Below are 18,861 nucleotides of genomic sequence, written 5' to 3' on the forward strand. Positions count from 1 at the left end.
TGATAGAGCGTTCTGACACTGAAGCGGTGACGCATGACAAGCAAATTGGGATAATAAGCCCTCTCTGCACCAACCATAACCCTAACTGATGCTTTATTTTCAACTTTTCAGTTATTTTCTTCATTTTTATTTAAAATAAATGCCTTTCCGGTATGATATGAGATTTGAAAAGGGAGAAGAAATTTGAAAAGCCAGATGGTGGATTCGAACCTGGGTCAATTGCATTGAAAAGAGTAAAACATGCACTTTGTCCTCTGTGCCACTGGAACTGATGGTCATCAGCAGTTTTTTGTAGTGTTGACTAGTCCAATCACACATTGCTGGGCAGAGTTAGTGTATATGGCCTCTGCCAACACTTAGTGTAAATAGACACTGTATTTTTAATATGTCTGTATATTAATAATTTGTAGCAATCAAGATTTTTCTTCAGAAGGACATTTTGGGACACTTGTTTTATATCAGTCAGTATTTATTTATTAATTTATTTTTTGGTGCCACTAGTGTGAATGTGTATGTTTGCCGCTTCTCTCATAGTTCAGAGCTCTCAGGGTTCAGCACACTATTATGACATCATAGTGGAGATTCCATTCTGGGAGCTCTAAACTGCTGTTCTGACTCTTGTCTTCTGTTGGTCGTGTTAGGAGTGAAAAGCTCGAAAGCTACTTTTGTGACTTTCTGCAGATATTGACGTCAAATACTAAATTCACTTGCAGCATTTTGTGTCCGCAATGGCACTGTTTAGCAGTGTATTTACACAACTTTTTGAGCGTTTTGCTCACTTTTTGCACAGAAGGGAGACACCACTGAGGGCACAGCAGTGGGCAGCGCAAGAATATGCACTGGAAAGAGGAGTAAAGAGAAAGGTGAAGAAGGAGAGAGGAATGAACGAGGGAGTGAGTCGTAAAAGCAAGGCTGAAGAAGTGAGAGAAACACTCAGCCTTGAAAAGGTAAAGGAGAGAGGGCATGTGCTTCTGAAAAAAAGAGAGTCTGCCAAATTCAGAGAGATGCAGAGTCTAGAAAAGTTGATGGAGAGAGGAAGTGAGCATAGAGAGGGTGGAAAAAAGAAAAAGGAGGAGAGTAAACTGAAGAAACAAAAGACTACTGAGCCAGCTCCGCTTCTTGTGGAGGTCAAACCTCAGCAGACTCCAGTCAAATCTTTCTTTTTGAAGCCAATAGAGGGGGAACTTCCAATGCTTCCAAGTGTCTCTGAACACTTCGCTCTTCCAGCCGCTTGCTTCAAACTCCTGCCGCCAGTGACCAAATCACCCATGCGTGCTCAAAAGCCAGCTCCTGCACCTGAGGAAGTGTCCCTGCCATGTTCCGTTCTTCAGGTGGGTCCTCCCAAACTGGTGGTGGTTCCTCCACCTGATGAAGTTGTTGCTCTGGAATGTTCTTCAGCTAAAGTGTGTCCTCCCAGCCTGGTGAAGCCTCAGCTGTCCACTTCTTCTCTGGTAGAGCCACCTCCACAACTCATGCTCATTGACATAGAGGATGAGGAGAACAAATATGTGGAGTACACAGGGAAGACCCTCCGGGCCTGTGACTTTAAGTCTAAACGCCCCCGACTGCCGGAGGCTGAAATTAATCCAAGAATGGCTGCTTGGGTGGAGAGTGACAGCAAGGTGCTGGCAAGTGAAGTGGTGGAGGTCCAGGGATGTGAGGAACATGACCCCAATGAAGCGGGAGACTCTAAAGCCATTCAAGGCCATTCGGATGACACCTCTCAGAAAAAGAAAGACAACCTTTCCTGTGTAACCTTTCCTGAAGGTCCCAAGAATGAGACCCAGCAAAAAGTGAACATCAAAACAAGCAAAAGAAAAGTGGCACTTGTTCTGTTATCCTGGATAGAGGATGAAGCCAAGAAAAAGGAGGAGAAGAAAATACGGAAGGAGAAGGAGCGAAGAGAAAAAAGGTTGCTGCTTGCATGCTACAGGAACGATCCAAAACCGAAGCACTTGTTGGTCAACATACACAACTGCAACTACTGCTCCTCTGAATGAAAATGAGGGTCACCAAATTGCCCTCTTTACATTTAACTTACTACACATTTGTGTGCAATTAATAAAAAACTGCAAACTAAAAGCTGAAGGATCAATGACTCCTCTTAGCTGTTATAAAATAATAAAGCATTTAATGGTTAAATGCTTCATATGGAAACATGTTTATGAACTAAATTATTTTTAACCTTTTTTAATAACCTCATATTTAACTGGTACACCAGCAGAAAGTGAATGATTTATTACAGTTTACATCAGTTTCAGTTTATCTTTCAGTGGTTTATTATTCATAACATAATAAGATAATCTTAAAGGACAAAATTGGGCTCCACTGTGTTCACTTATCAGTTCTCTCTTGTTCTAACAGAATTTCCTGATTTCACATTATACAGATGTTTAATCCTCTACCGTAGTCTGTTCCGTTTCTTGTTAAAACTTTTAGTTTGATTTGAGTGAGAGGTAGCCTCAAATTTTTGTCTTGGTCTGTAGGTCATCTTACAGCTTCACAGGCTTTTGCATGTGAGATGTTTGATTCTTTAAATATATCCAGCACATTACCTGCACCTTTCTTCCCCTACACTGTAAAAAACAATTTGTTGAGTCAACTTAAAATAATTTGTAACCTGGCTGCCTTAAAATTTTAAGTTCAGTCGACTCAAAAAAAGTTTATTCAACTTGAAATGTTAAATTATACTGACAACTTAGATATTTGAGTTGAATCAACTTAAAATTTGAAGGCAGCTGGGTTACTTACCCATCTGTTAAGTTTAGCAAACACAAATATCTAAGTTGTTGCTTAGTACAACTTAACATTTCAAGTAGACTAAACTTATTTTAGTTGACTGAACTTCAAATTTTAAGGCAGCAGGGTAACAAATTATTTTAAGCTGACTCAACAAATTGTGTTTTTTTATTTTTTACAGTGTAGGTGTCGTTTGTTGATTATTCAGAGCAGTTCTTTAATGAGATTAACAGGTACAGAGTAAAACATAGCATTTTATCTAATAGAGGGTTTGCACTTACGTCACGGTTTGGTCAGTTACCCGGATGTGTGGCCATACTGGAGATACTCGGATGTAAACAACAGCATGGATTGCACGCTTAATGTACTGAATATGTTGTTCTGCTAGGAAGAGGTGCAATATTTTCACAAACTAAAGTTAATAGGTGGTAAAGATATGTATGAGCAGTATTAATTAAGATATTAGCCTAATATTTCATCTATCTGACTGGAAATAAGAACAAACATGTTGTCAAGATTCTTGCCCTGGCAATCCTGGTTCAGTTTGGCCAATCACAAGTGCCTTTTGTTCCTCAGACAGTTTTTGCACTCTTCTCCTTGATTTGTTATAACTTTTGGCAGTCTATAGTACTCCAAATGTATTTCCGAGTGATTAGTACACCCCAAAACATGACAGCTATAATCAGTAAAATATGTGAGTTTCATCCGTTCAGTGGCATTGTATGCGTTCAGTGCCGCCAATATGGCCGATTGATGATGTGTTGCGAAAACCCTCTATTTTACTATTTATGCTGTTGTTGTTGCTGTTTGTTCTTTGTTTTTCAGATCTATGCATACAGTAATTCTACATTCTCAGTGGACAGTCTTAAAGAATAGCCCATACTGGTTCTTTCTTTGACTAATCAGTGTTTGTTTCATATTTCATCTGCTCTGATTCTCTGCACACACTGTGAAGTTAGGTTTTTAGCTGGACGTTGTGATTATCAAGAACATTTTGCTGTGTAAAGTGTGAAACTAGAGAGAGAAAGGAATGAAATGGATCACCTTTCTATTTCGCGACATGTACAAGACATCACCAGAGGGCGCTACAATCTAATGGCTTTTTGATTGATGAAATGCACTGCAACTCTTATTTTGTTTAATGAAATGCAGTACAATTAACATTTTTAAAACATACTATTTTGCATTTAAGTGTGTTAAAACTAAAACCAAAATATGTGTATTTGGTTCATGTTGTGTTCAACTTGAAACGCAATCAGTCATTTTAAAAAGCTTGCTGAAAATTGCAACAAGTGAGTCTTTCAGAGGAGAAATGAAAACCGAAAATGTAGTTTACGTATAAGGCTTGGATAAGAATTTGCATGCAAATTTTACCAGGCTGTCCAATGAATAAAGTGGGCTAAAAAAAACAAGGAGGTGTAGATCGTCAAAGGGAGGGTGAGTACTACAAGTTGCGCTTCCTCCACACAACGAGGGAGCGTGTGGCAAATCCTCACGGAAGAGTGTCCCAAACTTCATTACAGTCTCCAACAATAATATGGACAGACTTAAATGGGAACATGCATATCCAGCTCTGCTTCGTTTATGGCACAGAAGATGTCACACCTGTTTCTAAAATGACAGCTCGTTAGTCCTTTCCATAAATGAAATCAACATGGGAAAACTTCAATCAAAACCTGGTAAGGCACTTTGCGAATAACATGCAGATTCTATATCAAGCGAGTTTATTTTCATTGTTGTTTTATTCTTTTTTTTTTTCCATCCTAGCATGTAAACGGAGAGAAAATCCAGAGGGTAAGGTGATAAAACTTCATTATCAATATAGCTATTACATAAGAAATGGTTATTAAATGGACATTTTTGTTGTAACAGGAGATGTTTTCAAGGAGGCTGGCTGTATTGGTGAAGTGGACAGAAACAAACAAGTAAGGTTACAATTCTTAATGTTCAGGACAGATTTAAGTTAACTGCCACTCTACATCTACTACATAACTACATCTATGAGTGGATGTTCAAGGGTTAAACCTGTAAAGTGTTATTTGGTTGATGAGTACAAATTTCTTTGATAACATTTTATCTTAACTTCAATTAAACCATTATGAAACATTGCTAGATTATATAGATTAATGCTTAACAACGAAGTACATTAAATATATTTATAGTCACTACACACTGCATTCTTACATGGAATAGACTACTGATCTGCTTAGCATTATTTAATACGGGAATTGCTTATTAAAATAAACAATGTTGCTATAAAACCCTTTCATTTGTACATTATGTAATGGACAAGCTGCAAGTATTCCTATTGTTTAAGTCTAAGTAGAGCATACATATTCCGTGGGATCTGAACATTTGTATACCTAGCTTACACTATTAGAAGTGAAGAGATGTACATGTAAATCAACATAAATTGTCTTCATTATTTCCACACTTCAGACTGCCAGTTGCTAGTCATATTTGAAAACAACCAGGCACTGGACGTCTTTCTCCACATTACACTGTACTCTCAGCATTGTATTTAAATGGTGTTGGGTCTCTTCCCTCTTTTTCCTTTGCTCTCATTCTCTCAGTGGAGCCTGGAGCCTTCATCACTGTGTGAAATGCATATGGCTGGCAGCCAGAACAGCAGGGTCTTTGAGCGCAGCCCCACCACACATCTGTTATTGGTTTTGAAAACAGAGGGAGGCTGTGATGGGAAAATGGGGGAAAGTGGTTGGAGGAGCGAAAGGAGGTGTAGTTGGTGGGAGGAGGCTGCTGCAAAAGACTTGCAAAATAGATGAGTGGTTCGGGCTAAAGGCGTTGGATTGTTGTGGTGATGCTGTGTGCGTTCAACGTCTAATTCAGAGATCAGGGTTGGTGGTTAGGACCAAGGAAATGTACAACACAGTGCATTTAGTGGTGCTGTTTTCAGGCGATTTAACAGTTTCTCGGATTTTAGTTTTTATGTGTCGCTTAACTTAAGTGACAAAGCAATGTAACAATTTAGTTTCCGGATGAGTGCATGACACCATCAGCTGACACAAATGTCCACGTCTGCTGTATACTCTCAGAAAAAAAGGTACAAATCTGTCACCTTAACAGGATAGTTCACCCAAAAATGAAAATTACCACGATTTACTCACCCTCAAGCCTTCCTAGGTGTATATGACTTTCTTCTATCAGACGAACACAATCAGAGTTATATTAAAAATGTCCTTGCTCCTCCAAGCTTTATAATGGCAGTGAATGGCTGTTGAGATTTTGAAGTCCAATAAAGTGCATCCATCCATAATAAAAAAGTACTCCACATGGCTCTGGGGATGTTAATAAGATAATATAGATTATGGTTTATAAAGTTTTAAATATACACTCTGGGTTAAAACAACCAAATCTGGGTTATTTTGGAAACACAACGCTGGGTCGAATATGGACAAACCCAGCGCTGGGTTATTTTAACCTAGCCAATTGGCTTGAATCTTTGACCCACCATGCTGGGTTGTTTTAGTTAACTCAAATACTGAATGAAAATTACTATTGCTGGCTTAATATGAACAAAAATTAAGTTGGAAATTATAAGAATTACTAGAATTACAGACACAGATTTACTAGAGGCAACAGTAATAACCAAAACGTGAACATTTATTAATAAGTGAAAACCCTCATGGACAAAAATATAAGACAAATTGAATTATGCAGTATAGTTTTCAACTTTGCATACATTTAAACTCGTGACTTTTAAAAGTAATATTTTAATTCAAGTGTATTAAACGGTTCTCTGTCATCCTTTTTAACCGAAATAGTGCACATTCTCGTGCCAGTGTGTCGCTGAAATCTGAGCTGGCGATGGGCTGCTATTCCCCAGGAAAACGGAAAACTTCAGACCATCTCACGTTTCACTCATAGCTGAAAGATACCGTGACTGACTTCATAACGTGTCAGTAAAAAACAGTACAGAGTTTTGAGAACATATTTTAAAATCTGAATGAATTAAAGCAGTATTATAACAAATAAAATCACTTTGTTATGCAAGGCATTATCATCACGCAAACAATTGTTGCCGACGAATTTAACTGACATCTCGTCTGTATGTTGTTCGTTGCTGATGCATTTAGCTGACTGACATCTTGTCTGTATGTTGCATTGTGTAAAATAAAATAACAGCACAATAAAGAAATTATAGATGGAGTAAAATGTATACAAACCTTAATTTCATTGAAGAAGTCCACCAAGTTGGCGTCGCTGACGACTCGGTTTCCCCTGAGAATGAAAAGCCAGCACTCTGACAGTAACCCAAGCAGATTTGCCAGGTTTTACCAATAAAACCTGCTCATTTGCTATTCACAACAAGCCCAAAACTTTCCCAATTGCGTTTCGATGGGGGTCCCCAGTTCTGGTGGATAAAATACACTTTTTTTATGGTGGGGTTCCCCTGGTAAATTCTTATTTCACAGGCTAAATATGACAGTATTGGTGTCGCTTTAACCCATGGACATAAAAAACAACCCACAACCAACAGTGTTAAAGTAGCCCAATTCTGAAGGGAAAACCGTGCACTTGGCAACACTGAACCCAGCAGAACCATTGTTCTAGAGTATGGATATTTTTCTTAGACAAACACATCGAATCAGTTCAAAAGGCCTTTATTAACCCCCGGAGATGTGTGGAGTACTTTTTAAAATGGATGGATGCACTTTATTGGACTTCAAAATCCCAACAGCCATTAACTACCATTATTAAGCTCGGAAGAGCCAGGACTTTTTTTTAAATAAAACACTGATTGTGTTCATCTAAACGAAGAAAGTCATACACACCTACGATGAGTAAACCATAAGGTAATTTTCATTTTTGGGTGAATATCCTTTTAAAGGTATATTTTAGTCCTTCAAAATACATATTAGTATCTAAAGTGTAAATATAAATAGCTTTTAAAAGGGTTCCACCCCTGAGAATGTACATCACATACAAAATAGTCTCCAAAATGTGAGATTATAAGAATAAATTGGCTTCAGAAGTCCAAATCTCATTCATTTTACAGACAGAATTTATTCAAACTGAATCAGTCATTAAATTAGAACACGTGTGTGTTTTCTGTCTCCAGTGTGTTTCGGATCTAATTAGGCAGCTGTTTTTTTTCATGGCAGTATCGTGCAGTGTGGGTCATAAAGCCAGCGACACTTGAAAGATTTTAGTCTCAGAAAGCTCAAAGGAGTCTGTGTTTGCTTGGAAAGGCTGGAATCCTTTCTTTCACCCTTTTTCCTCTCTGTCCCACTTCAAAGGACATAAGGAAGGAAGCGTGTGCTGGAGGCAGTGATCCATGTCTCTTTAGAATAGGGTGCATTGGATGACAGCAATGTTTTCTTGAATAATTTAAATGAGCAGACTTATTAAGTGTTATTACTTAAGTCTGTTGACTGCCAACACTTAAAAGTTGTTGGCTGGATCAGTAAAACACTAAAATGAAATGTAAAAAATAAATAAAAATGGGTAAAGGGACTGAAAATACAAGTTGTGTACTGATTCTGTCCTGTTCTATTGACCTTCAGCTTCCGTGTGTGGATATTTGTCTGATAGAAAAACAAGGGCAGCTTTTGTCAGCTGGCATGATTAGTTTGCCTAGACATGCCTGGAGAATGTTACTGTAAGCTTGATGTGTGGTTTATATTAGACTGGAGATTTTATAGTACCAAGACCCAGATATTAAATTTCTGTCATCATTTGCTCACCATCAAGTTGTTCCAAACCTGTATGAATTTCTTCCTTTTGCTGAACACTAAAGAAGATATTTTAACAAATGTTGGTAACCAGACTTCCATAGTATGGAACAGCTACCAGCAACCGTTTGGTTACCCACATTCTTCAAATTAATTACAGAATTTTTACTTTTCAGTGAGCTATGCCTCTAAGTACTTGTATGCCATTAGTCCATGCTAATAAAATCAAGTTTGGGTAAGAAAAGAATAGTACAACTGTAAGCCATTATGCAGTTTTGACTTGAATGATTGCCCATCTAAACATGGAAGGCATGGTGCGTTTGAGTTTAGTCCAAGACCACGAAAGATTAAATCAATCACGTCCAGCCTCAACATTTTTAGCGAATGGTGTTAGATATTCTAGTACCTTGAGCCGTGATCATCGATCAAACGGCATGTTGTTTCTCTCTCTCTCTCTCACCATGTAATAAGGGTTCCATCCAGGTGTTTGGTGACAGGAAGTGAGAGGAAACAAAGCCAGGTACTGTTCTGAACCTCGTGAGAGGGCACAGACAGCAGTGTGAGTGGGTGGTGAAGAGGAACTGGAGTTGGGATAGGGGGTGTCTGGCCCAGTGACACCCGGCTCAGGGCAGGAAAAAAACCCTCCAAGCTGGTAATCTGAGCCCACATCAAAGGCCCTAGAGCAGGCAGAGCGTGGCAGAGGCTTGGCCATGATGATGGGAGAAATCATTGGCAGACTGATAGATCACTCATCACACTTCTCTGGGCTTTGTTCTTCAGGTTTCTGTCAGACTGCAAGTTTTGCTTTCAGCAGCATGATGCAGAGAGATTGGTTTATGGTTGCACATTTGGATGTGACTGCTTGCAAAAGATGGAATTTAGTAGATGGAAAAAGTTAATGGGTTTTGTATGTGCCAATATTTCAATGAAAAAATTTCTGTTACATTTATGGTAAAAAACATCAGTGGAAAAAAAAAAGTATATTTCTACCTGTACTCATTTTTACAGCAAAAAAAAAATACTGTATATTTTACAGGAAATGTAACACAAGACTTCCAAATGTACATTAATGGTAAAATAATGAGAAAAAGCATTTCTAGAAAATATAATCATATGTGTTGTGTCATGCAGAGGCTTCTGGGAATGTCGTGTTTTTAATCGTGAACTATATGGTAATTTATAATACTATATAATTTGTGGTTGCAAAAAAACATACATTTGGATGTATTTTATAGTAAAATTATATATGAAGAGTTTAGATGCAAAAGCCTCTAAATCCATCTGACGTTTTTCTTTAAGATTAGCATTTCTTTCTGGCTACTTTGTATAGGTTTCTATGTAAGTACTGGTACTTCTGATTGGACTGAGGCTGGAATTTAGCGAGTTTGAAGTAAAAAGTATTTGATGGACGTATACTATGTGTCAGGAGCATTCACTCAGTATCATTATCTTATTTTTGACCGAGATGGCTTTTAGCTGGTTTTGCATCTGAACTCTTCATATAAAGCAATGTTAAACAATTTATGGTTTTTCACAGTATATGGTAACTTACACTTAACCAAATATGCAGTGTATCTAGCAGGGTCAGAAATGAACTTTTCCATTAAGGGGCAATATTTGTAATAATGATTATTAATATCGATATAGAAAACAATATAAACTTTTTTTTTTTAGTTTAGGGCACATCACATTCTGGCTATTCATGTTGGTACATGATGTTAACGTAGTCTAGCACAAGTTCTGCAAAAAAAAATTAATCCTCTATGTACATTGTATCTGCACTGTGTTTATCATGAGGGAATTCACACATCCTCATCAGCTCCGGCATTTTCAGCGCTGACTAACCTAAGCTCCTCTGATTGGCCAGTGCATTCCAAAGTTCAACAGAAGTGAGTTTGATTGGTTATGAGGCTCAGCGCTTCACTGAACTGAGTAAAAAGCAATCTGATGCCATGTGAGCAAATCTAAATGAATTGGCACTTTTTATTCATTTTCACATTTTTTTTTAATTGTGACAGCCATAATACGGGGCATTTTTTGCCCATTTGTCTCTAATTTATGGGGCATTTTTGTTCATTTTGGTGGCTTTTTTTTTTTTTTTTTTGCCACAAGCCCTTGTTAATTTCTGACCCTGGTGTAGAGGGTTTGCACTTGCGTCACAATTTGGTCAGTTACCCGGATGCGCGGCCATATTGACAATACTCAAATGTGAACAATAGCATGGATTGCACAGTTAATGTACTACTGAATACGTTGTTCTGCTAATTTATGCTGTCTAAACCACAGAAAAGAACGTGTGAAAGCTGCTAAATCATATAGAGATGGACTTAGTAAGCAGGAAGAGGTGCAATATTTTGACAAACTGAAGTTAATAGGCGGTAAAGATATGTACGAGTAGTATTAATTAAGATATTAGCCAATATTTCACTTGTCTGACCGGAAATGATAAGAACAAACACGAATGTTGTCAAGTTTCTTGTCCTGGAAATCATGGTTCAGTTTGGCCAACTACGAATGCCTTTTTGTTCCTCAGACAGTTTTTTTTACACTGTTCTCATTCATTTGTTATAACTTTCAGCAGTTTATAGTACTCCAAATGTTTTTCCTGGTCTGACCGATTAGTACAGCCCAAAACATTACAATAATTGACCATTTGCAACAACGAAATCAGCAAAATATGCAATTTTCATTAGGTTCTGTGGCATTGTTTACATTCAATTACATTCAAATCCAATATCCCCGAATGATGACGTGTTGTGATTTTAAAATTATTTAAAATTTGTAAAAATCCACATCTTTTTATACATATTTTGGACTATGGGGGCCGACATATGACCTTCAATGACGTGAAATAGCTGCACTCAGTGAGTTGCTAACCGTTGCTATTTTTACCGCAACACAACAAAATAAAATACTGATACGATGCCACATTGTGCGGCTTTTGGTTGTAATTTTCAGTCAAAGGGCAACAGGAGAAGTGACTTAAGTCTTCACTGCTTTTCCTAGCGATAAGAAGAGGAGCAAGGAATGGGCTTGTTCTCTCCACTTTAGCCCTGATGCCTTTTAGACGTTTAGCAGACCACAGCTACTGAAAGAGCTTACAAACGGCAGAGACAAGAAAGACTAGATGCCACCCTGGCAGATTGTAAACATGCCGACACTTGTCATGATGGCACAGCCACTGAAGGAGCTTCTCAGCACAGATTTCACTCGATATCCGGGGCGTTTAGTCTCCTTGTGGGGAAAATCGATGGTACGATATTTGGTTTAAGCCTACACTTACATCCATTGCCACCAGTAAGCTCTTTCAGTAGCTGTGGGAATCATATCAGTATTTTATTTTCATAGTTGTGTATTCTGAATTGCTGTGATAAAAATAGCAACAGGTAGCAACAATAGCTCACTGAGCGCAACCATTTGACATCAAAATGGTACCCCCCCCCATAGTCCAAAATATGTGTAAAACATAGATTTTTTAAAATGATGTATATCTTTCATAGGTTTCCTTCAATATATTTCAGTTAGAGAAATCGTTTACGTTATATTAAAGGGGTCATCGGATGCTAAGTTCACTTTTACATGTTGTTTGAACATTAATGTGTGTTGGTATGTACAAATCTACCCTATAATGATAAAAATCCATGCAGTGGTTTTTAATTAATCTGTAAAAATAATATCCCCTTTTTCAAATCGAGCCATTCTCAGATGCCTGTCGTTGTGGCGTCACACCTACAGAGGCCGCTCCCGCGATAGTTGATTGACATGAGCGTCTTACCTAAGATCAGTTGTAACAGTCCAACCTCCAAGTTTTGATGCCGGAGCAGGGATGTAAGTTAGACTAGAATTGAGCAATTGAGGTGTTGTGTTGCTGGATGTAATAAAGAACGTAGTGGTTGTCATTTACTCCCGACATCTGAGCTGCTGAAGATGCAGTAGATTACGTTTGTTTGTGAAGGGAATGCGCCTCCCGATCTACATAAATGCATCTGTGTTCACGGAAATCATTCGTCATCCAGCTTCACCTACAGCAGAAGTGAGTATAAGGTTTTTTTTTTTATGAATCTTTGCGATCGCCTTTCCTAATAATGTGCTAGTTAGCAAGTTTAGCGGGTAAACGCGGCTAAATGCTGCTAAAGTAAACAGGCTCGTCTCTCCACAGAGAGAAGAGAGGGGCGGAGCGAGCAGAGCTCATTTGCATTTAAAGCAGCCTTGACCAAAATTAGATGATTTTTGCAGAGCTGATTTTGGCAAGGTAAAAAGGGTGTTGTTTTACACTACCACTGAGAATTTTTAACCAAAGTATATTATAGACTTTTCATTAAGACCCTAAAGAATCATATCAACTTGTGAAAAGTGGGCATCCGATGACCCCTTTAAGCCATACATGTCATAATACCCAGGGTTTCCTTTAAGAAATCTTTAGCAAATTTCAAAGTTAATGTACATATATTGTAACTTACTGTGTAATGTACTGTATATTATAATGTTGTGATGCAGTTTTTAGCACTTAGAGAAAAATAGTGTAGATTTTTAATATTGCCCATAGTTAATAGTACTTTATAACTAAGTTAAAAGTAACAAAATTACTTATCAATATCGGCGCACCTCAAATATATATATTAATTTGTGTTGGGTTAATTTCAAACGAGTTCACTCAGAAGGGAAGCTGACTGCATGTTCTTAAGATGGTTTCTCCAGATAGATTCATGGGTCTGGCTCGTAAAAGAAGGTAGTTGTGTGTGTTACTTCAAATGCAGTTTGTCAAGAACCATATGCTTCTCACATCTGGCCTCAAATGAGCACACTGTGGGTGTTATACTTAATGAGTTTGTGAGTTAATATCTGGTTTTATAGTTTTGCATGATGTCAAAGCTGGCATGAGTAACAACGTGTCTACATCATGTCCTTGTCTGAGAAGAAATTCTGTTCATATTCAGTGTTAACTCTTTCATCTTTCTGAATAATAGATTTATTACATAATATTACATTTAATAGGAATGTGTGATGGATATATTTTAAATTATAAATTATAACATTTTTTGTTATGGTGGTTGCCCACAGCAGTTTTCTGTAAATGCAGAGTGTTGTAAGGATTCTCTGAATATCATAAAGTGCATTGTGGTATTTTTTTCCCAGGAATATTGTTGCAAGCAAAATGACATTACTTTAAGTTAGAAAATGCTAAAATCTTGGAATATGATCTGAGAAGTTCATAGTCAGATGTTCTCAGTGCACACTAGTGTTTTTTGCTAGTGTAAGAGGGACGGGGTTGTGGCAAGGAGGATTACAGATGATGTTGAGCTGTTTTGTCATGGAGGGCAATTCACTTCCTCCCTCAGAAACCAGCAGTGCAATGTATCTGGAAACAATTGGGCTTAAGACCACAGGAGTGCAAAGAATGAAGTGATTTTTTTCTTGTTCCTGGTGAATTCATTATGGGGGCTGGTTTCCCAGCCTGAAAACAGGTTTTTTACACAAATTATATACAAAACTGACTTAGCAATGCAAAGGTTTATAGATCATGATTGTCACTTTATAATTTTACAGATGTTCTCCTTTCAAATAAACTAGCATGGCTGTTGTTTTCCATGCTTTCTAATCTAATCTAATTCATTCTGTGGGTCCTTTACTGCATACACTAGCTGCACTCGAATCCATTGTTTTCTTTGGATGTCCAAAGTTTGAATGATTTGTTTTGCCTCTTTAACTCTAGGATCTGAGTGGTAGAGATCCAAAAGAAGATCAGTTGTCACAGCAGTACTGCTCGCTGCAGGGTAAGTCGAGCCTTGAAAGGAAACACATTAACAAACAGTGCCTTTGTTTAAAGCAAAGTAATACAGACTAATCTGTCACTAAATATTTTGGACAGATGTTTTTTTTTCTTAGTCAAAGTCTTTGTAAGATCTGTTTTTTTTTTTTTGTAGTAACACTGCCACCAGAGAGAGTAGTGGAGACTCCCAAATCTTCACTTTCTTCTTCTGAAAATGAAAGACAGCATCCACTCAAAGATTCACTCAGGAGAAATGGGAAAAATGATGTAAGTTTATGTCATACAGAAAACTGCGTATGATAAAATGAAGGTTTGAGAACTAATGTGGTCTAACTAAAAAAAGTTTGAAAGAGGTCACGTGTGCTCACTAATGCTGCATTTACTATTATTCTACTATTCACAGTAATATTGTGAAATATTGTAATTTAAAATAACTGCTTTATATGGAAGCCCTTTTTCACCACTGAATAATGCATTTTTTTTTTATCTCACAAATTCTGACTTTTTTCTTAGAATTGCATGATAAAACTCACAATTTTGACTTTTTTTCCCCCTCAGAATTGATATATAAAGTCGCGATTGTGAGTTATAAAGTCAGAATTGCAAGATATAATCTTGCATTTTTTACTTTTTCTCAGAATTGCGTGATATAAACATGCAATTATGTGTGTTATAAAGTCAGAATCGTGAGATATAAACACAATTCTGATTTTTTTTCTCAGAATTGAGTGACAAAGTCAGAATTGCAATAAATAATATTTTTTTTTCTAGCAATTATGACTTTTTTCTCAAAATTGTGAGATGTAACCTTGCAATTGTGAATTATAGGGGGAAAAAGACTTATCAGAATTGTGAGTTTATATCTCGCAATTCTGACTTATAACATGCAACTGTGAGTTTATATCATGCAATTCTGCAAAAAAAGTCTGAATTGTGAGTTTGTATCATGCTCTTCTAATAAAAAAAATCAGAATTGTGAATTTATATCTCGCAATTCTGCCGTTATAACTCGCAATTGCAAGTTTATGTAATGCAATTCTGAGGAAAAAAGTTAACATTACAAGTTTATATCTCACAATTCTGACTTTATAACTCACAATTGTGAGTTTATATCACACAGTTCTGACTTTTTCAGGATTCTTGGATAAATAGAAAGTTCAAAAGAACATGAATTTATTTTAAATAGATTTTTAGAAATAATAAATATCTTTACTGTCATTGATTTATATGAATTCATTCTTGCTGAATAAAAGTATTAATTCCTTTCAAAAACAAAATCTGACCCTAAAGTTTTAAATGGTAGTTTAAAAGATTAGTTTGGTAAAACTTCACTTAATTTGTGAATTGTTTTCTGAGTTGTAGGATATCTTGTTTTAATAAACGTCATGCTAATATAAAAATGATCGCAAATCTTTCTTGTACTGTTGATATCAGGACAAGGAGTGTAATGTGTCTGTCATCGATGAAAATCGTCAAGAATGGATGATTACATTGTATGATTTGGACAGCAATGGGAAAATAACCAGAGAGGTAAAGCTCAGTACCAATAGAGGACTTACCATCTCATTAAAGTAATGAATAATCATTCGGCTTTTAGTGAGTTTCTCTCATTGTGTTTGTTGCAGAATATGTTGAGCCTGATGCAGACGATCTGTGAGATGGTCGAGGCCTCAGTCAAACAGCTGGTGCTTAGCAATGGCACAACCTTGCGTGTGAAGCTGAGTGTCACTCCATTAACCAGCAGAAAAGGCAATAGAAAAGGTGAAGGCTGAACCTGTCGCGATAAACAAATGGTCTCATCTATTTGATTTATCTCCTGAAATAATCATGATATATTGCAGTGTTACTGACTTTTTAACTTCTGTCCTTCTTGAGATCGGGATGCTGGGATGTCTCTGAATGAGCGGGATCAAATGGAGGACGCATTACGGTGTGCAGAGAGCCCTCATTCTCAAATCAGGTGATTTTTAGTCTTCTGTATATTAATGAATCACAAGTTATTCTTGAGAAATACACTATCAGTCAAAAGTTTTGAAATTTTTCAAAGAATTCTCTTCCGCACACAAAACCGGCATTTATTTGATCAAAAAAAAAAAAACCCAAAAAACAGCAAAAGCAGTAATACTGTTAAAAATGTTTACTACCTAAAATAACTGCTTTCTATTTTAATATATTTTAAAATGAATTATTCCTGTGAACAAAGTGAAATTTTCAGCTTCATTACTGCAGTCTTCAGTGTCACATGATCCTTCAAAATATATATGCTGTTCAAGATGTGGTGTTTTTATTATTATTATTATTATTATTATCAGTTGAGTACATTTTTTAGGATTCTTTGAGTAGAAAGATCCAAAGATCAGCATTTATCTGAAATAAAAAGCTTTTGTAACATTATACACTATACCAACACAATAATAATAATAAAAAAAATGTTTTCTGAGCAGCAAATCAGAATGTTAGAATAATTTCTGAAGGATCATGTGACTGGAGTAATGATGCTAAAAATTCAGCTTTGAATTTGAGGAACAAATTACATTTTAACATATATTCAAATAGAAAACAGTTATTTAAAATTATAAACAATTTTCAAAATTGTACTGTTTTTGCTGTACTTTTGATCAAATAAATGCAGGCATGCTGAGCAGAAGAATCTAAAAAAAAAACATAAAAAACCTTACTGTTCAAAAATTTTTGACTGGTAGTTTATTACTACAGGAAATGAATGTGTACAAAATTAGAATTATTTAACTAGTGGAATAAAATGGAATAACATTATAACAACAAACCGTTATTTAGTATTGTTTATTTACTAATATAGTATTTATTAATATCTTTAGCTTTTATTTTATTTTTATTTTAAGTTTTAATTTTAATGAAGTTTTAATAATTTTTTTTAGGTGCCTGTGTCATTTTAAGTAAAAAATATATATATTTTTAGTACTTTTTAATTGTTTTATTTTATCTGTTTGCCAAGGCAACATTTCTGATTTTATAAGTTTGAATCTTATTTTAATATCTTATTTTAAACTTTCTTTAAATTAATGAAATAAATTTTAATAGTTTTAGATAACACAACACTGCTACCAACACAATATTGAATAATATGAATTCTTTTCTATGATTTCCTTCTGTCAGACAACTGAACTCGGATCAGTTGGGTGTTTCGGAGAAGAAGCACTACGCTGTAGATGAAAACACAGAACGTAGGAACCACTATCTGGATCTGGCTGGAATTGAGAACTACACTTCTCGATTTGAAGGTGAAAGCTTGATATTTATTCTTTGCTTTTCGCCAAGATATTTTACATAAAGTCAAGTGAAAATAGCTGATCTCAATTTTATGAAAACCAGTTTTATTCGTTTTTACTCTATTCTAATTCTAGAGGACTAGATGTTTAGAGCTTTCTTATGCTACTATCATAGTTCCAGAAACATGTGCTGAGGAGCAGCCTCAGGACAGCTCTTCCCATAACCATCATCGTCGTTCTCAACCCGAGACCTGCAGCCCTGTGGAGCCATCTGGGAAGTCTATACCTTTCCTCAGGTCACTCCGCAACCGCAGCAAGTCTGTGGGTTATAGTGGAGCCACAACCAAACCCAGCAAGCTCCATGGGCATCACCCTATGACTTGGTGCCATCCATCCCAACAGCAGCAACAGCAACCTCTGCTGCACAGCTCCAGCAAACGCATCCGTGCCCGAGCCCGTGAGACTGCTTCACCTTCCAGAAGTAACCATGATAGAGAAGTACAGCCCGGGCCAGCTGTTCCTCCTGGGGGTTTAATGCCCGTTCCTCAAAGACACGAACACCATCATCACCATGAGCACCACCATCACCACCATCATCACCATTACCACCCTGCGTAAGAGTTCTGGAAAACTCCTGAATGACTGACTGAATAGCGAACTCTCATAAGCAGTGTTATTTTTTTCTGCAAAAACAAACAGGTTGTTCATCTGCCAAACACACAAAGTTGGATTATTTCTGCAATAATAGGGGCCGAACCACTCTTTTTGATGATATGAGAACTGCATCTGCACAAAAATATAATCTTAGTCAATAGAATGAGCCTGCATTCATTATATTGGGTGTGCAGCTCCACCATGTGGTTATAAACGGAACAGTTTAATCTGTAGATAATAGTGCATTTGACAGACTTCCTTTTTGGTTTGGAAAATCTATCATGTTAGTATATACTTCCAAAAACAATGATTGTAATATTTGCGTTTGTGAGGTGCAACACACTTTTCCCTCAGGAATGTGCTTGCTAGACAATGTAGATATGACCACTCCTAATGTATGTTAAATATATCACTATTCCCATTAATGTAGATTTAAGTTAGCTTGCTTATATTCATAGGCTGCAGTCAGTGTTTTTTTTAAACCAAAGGTAGTCTTTACAATCATATTGCATGTTTATGTTCTAAATAGGGCTGCTAATATTATTTTAGGAAAAAATGACGTTTTATTGCTGACATCACAGTTAAAACAACAAAACTGATGTACGAAGCTAAATAAAATGTTAAAATTAAGTATGGGAAATTGCACTTTTTTAAAGTATGGAGCAGAATGGTGAGATAATTTATTAATTATTATTTTTAAAGTTCGTGTAAAGGCAATTCGGAGAATTGTTTCTAGACGCATTATAAATGTTAGAAA

At 36.6% G+C, this 18,861-nt stretch overlaps 1 protein-coding gene across 1 annotated transcript; it reads left to right on the top strand.

The window, feature by feature from the left end:
* The first annotated feature begins 4,215 nt into the window (after window positions 1–4,215).
* On the top strand, window positions 4,216–18,679 carry LOC127182129 (protein naked cuticle homolog 2-like). The gene is made up of 10 exons (XM_051137248.1): window positions 4,216–4,418; window positions 4,507–4,533; window positions 4,612–4,664; window positions 14,146–14,206; window positions 14,357–14,469; window positions 15,637–15,732; window positions 15,828–15,963; window positions 16,078–16,162; window positions 17,338–17,462; window positions 17,626–18,679. Exons 1-10 carry the CDS (start codon window positions 4,394–4,396, stop codon window positions 18,066–18,068), a joined length of 1,164 nt encoding a protein of 387 aa, XP_050993205.1. The 5' UTR covers window positions 4,216–4,393; the 3' UTR covers window positions 18,069–18,679.
* The last annotated feature ends 182 nt before the right edge of the window (window positions 18,680–18,861 follow it).

The sequence above is a fragment of the Labeo rohita genome, chromosome 19 (genome assembly GCF_022985175.1).
Source record: "Labeo rohita strain BAU-BD-2019 chromosome 19, IGBB_LRoh.1.0, whole genome shotgun sequence".
NCBI classification, from domain to species: Eukaryota; Metazoa; Chordata; class Actinopteri; order Cypriniformes; family Cyprinidae; genus Labeo; species Labeo rohita.